We start from the raw sequence: 7,465 nt of genomic DNA on the forward strand, positions 1-7,465 counted from the left end.
GGTGTAGATTTTTATGGTTCAGTTCAGTTCAATTCAATACAATTTTATTTATATAGCACCAAATCGGAACAACAGTCGCCTCAAGGAACTTTATTATTCTGAGATAAAGACCCTGCAACAATAAGTAGTCAATGGTGAATCAGTGGTGAATACATGTTTTATGTTTGCATCTTTAGGACTGTCTAGGCCTCCAGGGACAAAAAAAAGAAACGAAAAGAAAAGAAAGGAAGACTAATCCACGTGTCCCTATTGCCTACATGTCAATTGCACTATTACAAATCATTTTTCTTGCATATGTAAATCAATGCAGGCAATATTTCCATTAAAAGCTGCTCGTCCTTATTAATTCAAATTATGCATTTTAGACCCATTAAGCATAGTGTAGCTTAAAAACAGAGAATTTGCTGTACGTTTTGCCATTATTGCTCAGGCTTAAAAGCTACTAAAAGCTGTATAAGTAGGCTATACGAAATAAGGTACACATCAGTCCATGGCACTGTTCATCTGAATTTGCGCCTTGGGGCTATTTAGGCACCACTAGTAGCAAGTGCAGCTGACAGGGTCACTTCTAAACGTCGCCCTAGCGGAGGAGGCAACGACTCTATGGACGGCTAACTTCAGAGGGCTACTTCACTGCTTTACTGTATGTCACGGGCTGTATAAATATGGGGTCTCCCCTGTGTGGATCACACAGTTGCGCAAGACTCTGATGGATCATTTTCAATTCAGCGATCCTCTCTGGGTAGATGTGGTATAGTACAGTAGGTAGTTGTAGAGAAGGGTCTGTGCGTGAGTGTGTTCGTTTGTGTGTTCTTGTACTCCTAGAATAGACAGCCAGAGGAAAGAGAAGAGGGAGAAGAAGGAGAAGAAGAGAGGCGGGATCGGTTTGTGTCTTGTTGAAATCCCGGGTGAAGCAAATAGATCGTCTGGAATAGATCGATCAGCAGTTCGCGTTCCCTCCGTGGATTTGATGGATGTTTGATCAGTGGATGTGATGCCCATATATATCATCGACCGTAAATTTCCCGACATATCTGGTAAGTCGCTCACGCAAACCAAGCGCTCTTGTAAAGCTGTGCCATCTGTGTGCGTCGGCGCCTCTATGTGTGTGTGTGTGTGAGCGTATGTGTGAGTGTGCGCGCGCGTGTGCGCGCGCATCGGTTTTGCTTGTGCGCCCGTGCTGCTTCAGTGACACGGGGCAGCGTGCACCAGTTGATCATGCCACCCCCCTCGGAGTTTCTGACGTGCAACAGGAGATGAGGAGCTGGCACGCATTTCTCGGTTGCGAAGCACGGTGTGTGCGCTGAGGCTTATTTTTTTCCCCACCATAGTTTAAAACTTAGATGCATTTGGTGCGTCAAGAAAACACTGTTCCAGCTGGGTATCCTCTAACCTCTCTGTGATACTAGTGCACTGTATTCCAGCTGTGTGCGGACTGGTGGTGTTGCTGTAAGTTTGGTGTTATATCCCTTTAAAAGTTATTTTTACTGTTGCATTCATACTGCTTTTGCAAAAACCATTTGGACAGCAATTTAAGAGGTGGACTTCATTTCATCTAGATCACAGCACTTTTGCGCACAGGGACTCTTCACTCAAAGATGATTTTAGTCTTCAGTGTGCAGCTATAGGCCCCGCGCTAAAAATCATATCCCAGAGAAGGTGTTATTTTCAGTTAAAGTAGGCCACATTCCTCCATGTATTCAAACCCATTTAGACTCTGGACATATTAATTGCTCACATGTATGTAAGTTGTAAAAAAAAAGTGACTTTGCAAATAGCGTTGTGTCGATTGTGTATGTGTGCGTGTGCGTATGGGCACATGGGTGTTTTCAGGTGTCTCAGTGAATGATGGGTTTAATTTTGAAGGGGTTTGTGTGGTCTCACAAGATTTGGGCTGTTTATGTTTTAGATATATCAAGAAAGGCAGACAGAGTGGGAAAAAAATGAGTTTTGATTTTTGTGGCTCCTTTCATAAACTATTATCTTAAAATACAGACACAGCAGTGCATACTTTTCAAATACACTCTGAGCCACAGCATTAGAAAAAAAAATATTGACTGCATCCTGTAACTGGAGTAGCAACATTTAACATGGATTAGGTGTTCTCTGTCACACACACTGACAGAGTAAACATCTTTAAAAGCATCACTGTCACTGCTAACAGGTCCCCTTAACCTAACCAGATCCAATGTTAATGAGTAAATGAGAATAACCTTACTTTATATTTGTAGCCCCAGAAACACAGCAGTAAGCATAATGACAAATAGAACACGAGTGGGACAGTATTAGTGCTCCTATAGGACTCCGCTAAACGTGCCTGGATACACTTTTAGGGAGTCACTCAGGACCTCTCAGTGTCCTGCTCAGTTTTTCTTGCACCTTTTCTTCCTCTTGCTCTCAACTCTTTTTTCACATTCCTTCTTTATGTTCAGTTTCCCTTTTAATATATTTTGCAGACATTCGACTTCTTGGCATGCAAAGTGTCAGGAAGCGTGGCTGAATATAATATACAACCTCTACAATGCTGACATGCTCACATGGTTTTATTAGAGCTGTGGGACTGCTGTCACAGTGATGTGTGTGTTCGCAGACAAAGTTTCTGCCCCCTCCTGCAGTCTGAGCGGGGTTGACAGGAAGTTGCGACTAACATATCAACTTGTGTCATCGTACTGTCTCATCTCCTTTTTTTATCTTTTCAATCACTTGTTTCCCCTCCATATTTCCCCTTGCCTTTATTACAGTTGTAGAAACAAATCCAGTTGCCACTTCCCTGTAGTAAATCTTGGTGATGTCTTACATGCTTTGGTTTCAGTGTAGAGTTGGGAAAGCACCCTGCCTGTGGGGATCTGTGCTTGGTGTGTGTAATAGTGGCTTATCATGCTAGATAACAGCCATAACCTCAGAGGTTTACTTTACCTCGGGTTATTGTTTAGTCATGAAGTGGATTGATAGGTGAATTTACATCCAGCAAGACTGTGGTTACATTTGATAAATGTGGATTGGGGGTGTGTGGGAGTACAGGACATGATGTGTGTCTGTAGTTGTCTGTTCGTTCAAAGAAAGTTAGGAGACTTTGTCCTTTGGTCACGCAGCGCTCTCATCTCAGCCTGCATGTGGCAAGACCCACCCATCTGCATAGACACCTCATGACACTATAGCTTGTAGTGTGTATGAGAGCATGGCTGTGGATGAGTGTTTGTGTGCAGTCACTGAATGAGTGCATGTCTGTGCAGCGTTGTTAAAGGATTAAGGATTAATTGCCTTCAGAGATAGACTTAACTACTTGTTTCATGAACTTTGTAAAGTTCTCACTTGGCCCCGGAGAGGAAAACAACACTGCATAGAGAAGAGCAGAGGGAAGGTTCTGCTTGTTTTCTGTTCTTCAGAAGTGTGTGCTTCCTTCTCTGTTTTTGCGTTTTGTTCTTTTGTTTTTGTTTTTTCTTTCTTTTGCTTTCCTTTTTTTTGTTGTTGGGAGCGTACAGTCACCAGGGTAAGAACTTCCATTATTTTCACCTTTCACTCCAAGAAAAAAAAAGTTTTTACGGTTTCTTTTTTCCCCCTCATTTGTTTTCCTAACATTGCCGTGTCTTTTATCTCCTTTTAACTTTTTCTTTCTTTTTTCTGCATGTGCCTAAGAAAGCAACAAAAAGATTCAACTAATACCTTTCATGTCAGAAAAGTACATGGTCCAAAAAAACAGAGAAAAAAAAATTCCCAAACTTTAAGGTTCCCAAAGACTGGGATTTTTAGTTCTACTTATATTTTTGGCTCACTGCTATTATCTGAATCCATTCATTTTGTTATATTTAGATTGAATTATTATTTTTATATTAAATTATTGAATCATTTCTAATAAATTAAAGCAACATTTGCCACAAAACTGCAAAAATGTCCCAATGTGCCAACATTAAGTTACTTATTTTGTGCAACCAGTATACACAAACTACAAACGTCAGCATATATGCATTTTAAAGTTTTTGCTTACTAAATCAGAATTTGTTGCTCATTAGAATAGCTGCTGATTAGTTTGCTCTCAGCTGACTAATCATTTCAGTCAAAACTCCATAGGTGAGTTGATACAGGCGGCAGTTGAAGAAGGAGTGCCAAGAATGACAGAGACCAACACCCCCAAGTCGGCTAAGAAGCTCCGATGGACCTCCCTGGAGATTGGCCTCATTACTATTGTCTCCCTGCTCTTCATTGTCATCATTGCCCTCATCATCCTCTTTGCCACACAGAAGACGGGTGAGTGATCTAACAACAGAAGACTGATAAAGATAAATAAGAAATATCGAAAACCTTGAGTAGCTCAAAGGACAAACATTTTGGGTTTTTTTGTCAGGCTCATGCTGATGAAGGTTTTCTGCACCTAACAAAATCCTTATCAATACAAATGCATCAAGTAATTAAAAATACTTTTGACAGTCACCGAGTGTTACCGAGCATTTTTTTTTCATCCTAACCAAACTTTTCCAAACTTTTCAAGATTGCCTTTAAACTGTGTACATGGAAGGACAATTGCTTTCAACTGAGTTCATGGTTAATGGTGAGCACAAAGAAGCCTGCTGAAGAGCAGCACTTTGTTCAGGTGATAGATGACACTTGAGCTGTGTACTTTAAAAACACAGTGCAGAAGTGCAGTCACTGAGACAGAATGAAGAAAACACTCTTAAAGGTCCTTTTTTTAAAAGTTTCCATTGTGTTTTTTGGCACCTTTGTACACCCATTGTACGAAATCTGACCTCAGATGAGAATATATGTAAATATATTTTGATGTTTATTTCAAATCAGGAGAAATTATGATAAAAGGACACTGAGAAAACCTTTCTTTGCCAGTGGAAGCCAAATAAGTTTGTTTCATTTGTCAGTTTTTTAACATATACATGAATTTTTGTGCTTTTTTATGTTCTTTATGATTTATTAAACTGTCACTTGCACATGACAGAAGGCTCATTTTACATAATATTAGGAGTTTCACTTATATCACTGCAGATCCACGGTTAATGGAATGTGGCACAAGCTATGTAGGAATAAATTAACAGTGATAATAGGAAGCTTATTTATAGATGTACAGATTAAATAATAATAAAAGGAATGTGAAAATTTGCAGGTTTAGAAAACAATCATCTAACAGAAAGAGGAATCAAATTAAGTTTGAGGCTTTTATAGCATTTTGCTTCATAAATGTGTAAACTACCAAGTCATGAAGATTAAAGTTCAACACCTTGTTTGTGCCCGTTCATGCACATAGCTGTGCGCACATCATGTGCAATTCCACATAACTCATGAAGCATTCTGTTCAAGGTCGTACAGTACTTTGTTTCTTGTGTCAGACTGAATTTCATTAACACTTTACCATCTAAATCATTCCTGATAGTGAGAGTTACACACGTTATTTGCAAGAAGAACAAATAAACAAAGGAACTGAGAGAAAATGGAAGTGGAGTAAGAGGAATAGGATATGACATCATGACTGATAGCTGCAAAAATCCCACTGAGTAATGATTTGTTTTGCATTTTCTGTAGATGAAATCTGCACCACAGCGGACTGCACACAGTCAGGTAAGCAGTGTTTGTTTGTGCATTCTCTTTAATGGCTCGTTCCGCAGGCTTTGATTCTTCTCAAGGGAAGACGGAGAAGATAGGAAAACTGAGTTTGCCTCATGAAGCCCAGGGATTTCAGATACATTCTTGGAGAAATTGTCACTTCAGATTCTCATAGGAAACAGAAGCTGAGAAACTGGTAATTCGTTAAGCGGGTATAGATGAAGCAAAACAGTCCAAAGCTGAAACTTCTTTTTCTCAGCATATTAAAATTTTGTTATGGAGTTCATTATTTCAACTGTAAATATTCTTTGACCACGTCTCCAGCAATAAGCAATCTTGTATAACGTTTATGAATATCACACAAAGCTGTTGTCACACAACCAATTTTTCTTATCTTTCTCTCTCTCTTCTTTTTTTATCATGATTCCTGTCAGTGAACATGACATTTTTACTAAAATTGTAAGAGTAGCTCCCAACAACTCTGTTGTTATCCTTTAAAAAAAGAACCCCTGCCTCTCTCTTCATCTATACTAACATAAAACATTATTACTTTATTTTTTCACATTGTTAAAAACATCTCATAGGAGAGAAAAATACATGAAATACAAGATTAACTGGTTAAAACTCTACCTCCCGTTTCTAACAACAGATGCTGATTCATTTCTGATGCATTTTTGGGGAGCTGGTGTCCCAGTTCAGTCAAATTTGACAGACAGCCTTGTCACAGGAGATCTCTGAGCTGCCTTGTGGAATTTAATTGCAGTTTAAAAAAAATATACATCTTTCGAGTACCGGTGCTAAGCTGAACTCAATCACTGTCATTATACCGCTTTTTTTCCTTTTGCATTGCTGCAAATGTTACATTTATACCAGAGAATTGTATTTTTGTATCTTCTTTTGTTGAATATTATGCTACTGCAACAGCAAGCATTTCAGGCTTTAGGGAGATCATGATTGCAAATGCTCTTTTCTTTTTACAGGTTATTCAGTGACCTACAGAAAGAGCCCTAACAATTCCTACCTTCGTTCTGCTTAGTCAATGTTCTCTGTGAAGTTTCAGCATTTCAGTGTTTTGAAGTATTTTTCACTGTCTTGCTGAATCGTATGTGAAAAGATGCCGTCAACCATTTATAATGCCCCAGACAGCTCATATCTTTAGCTTTATATAACAACTGAAAACATGGAAAGATTTTCACAGATCACTTATCAATGTGTTATATCACATTATTTCAAGCCATATAAAAATGGAAACGCTGGCTACTATATCATGTTAACTGGAACTTCAAGTTGCCATCTGCCATTATCCACCTAAATTGCAGTGATTAAGAATGGACATGTGTGTTCAAGGAGAATATCAGTTCAGCTGACAGTCATTTATGAAACAAAATTTGATCTGTGTTACTCTCTGACCTATTTTTCTGCTTGTTATCCATCTATTTGTGCCATCTATGACTGGGAGAAGGGCAGGTTGATCTGCTTTTGGGGAAACCCAATAAAATTAGTTTCAACTTTTTGGTTATTTAACTTAACACACATTGACGGGATTTCATTTACTGTATATTTTCTGTTTTCAGCCTAATATTTATTCTTTGAATGCATTTATTTTTATTAAATCTAAGTTAACAATGGTTTTAATTATTAAACAAAAATGTGTTCACATCAGTAATACTCAAATAAGTCCCTTTAGTGTAGCCTGCAGCTTGTTAGCTTTTTGCTGTCAATACATTTGTCCAAATATAGTGCAATGGTAGGTTTCACTGACTTGCACTTGTTGAAAAAACTATACAACACTATAGGCAAGTTGGCAAGGCAAGTTTATTTGCATAGCACAATTCAACAACAAGGTGATTCAAAGTGCTTTACAGAGACATTAGAAACAAGAACAAATAAAAAGCATGATTTAAAATTGATTAAAACA

The 7,465-nt window shown here is 38.5% G+C and overlaps 1 protein-coding gene across 3 annotated transcripts in view; it reads left to right on the forward strand.

Annotated features, from left to right (window-relative positions):
• Positions 1-556: 556 nt before the first annotated feature.
• Positions 557-7,465, forward strand: part of LOC102199106 (neprilysin) — a 36,685-nt gene continuing 29,776 nt past the window's right edge. The window contains exons 1-3 of one of the 3 annotated variants that reach the window (XM_005742185.1): positions 557-1,037; positions 4,069-4,245; positions 5,527-5,562. In XM_005742185.1, the coding sequence (XP_005742242.1) occupies positions 995-1,037; positions 4,069-4,245; positions 5,527-5,562 (256 nt within the window). In that variant the 5' untranslated portion in view covers positions 557-994. Of the gene's footprint in view, positions 1,038-3,072; positions 3,491-4,068; positions 4,246-5,526; positions 5,563-7,465 lie in introns of those variants that run through there. The other 2 variants (XM_013913159.1, XM_005742186.1) reach the window with 2 other exon arrangements.

The sequence above is a fragment of the Pundamilia nyererei genome, unplaced genomic scaffold (assembly GCF_000239375.1).
Source record: "Pundamilia nyererei isolate P.nyererei 1_Seehausen unplaced genomic scaffold, PunNye1.0 scaffold00117, whole genome shotgun sequence".
Lineage (NCBI taxonomy): Eukaryota > Metazoa > Chordata > Actinopteri > Cichliformes > Cichlidae > Pundamilia > Pundamilia nyererei.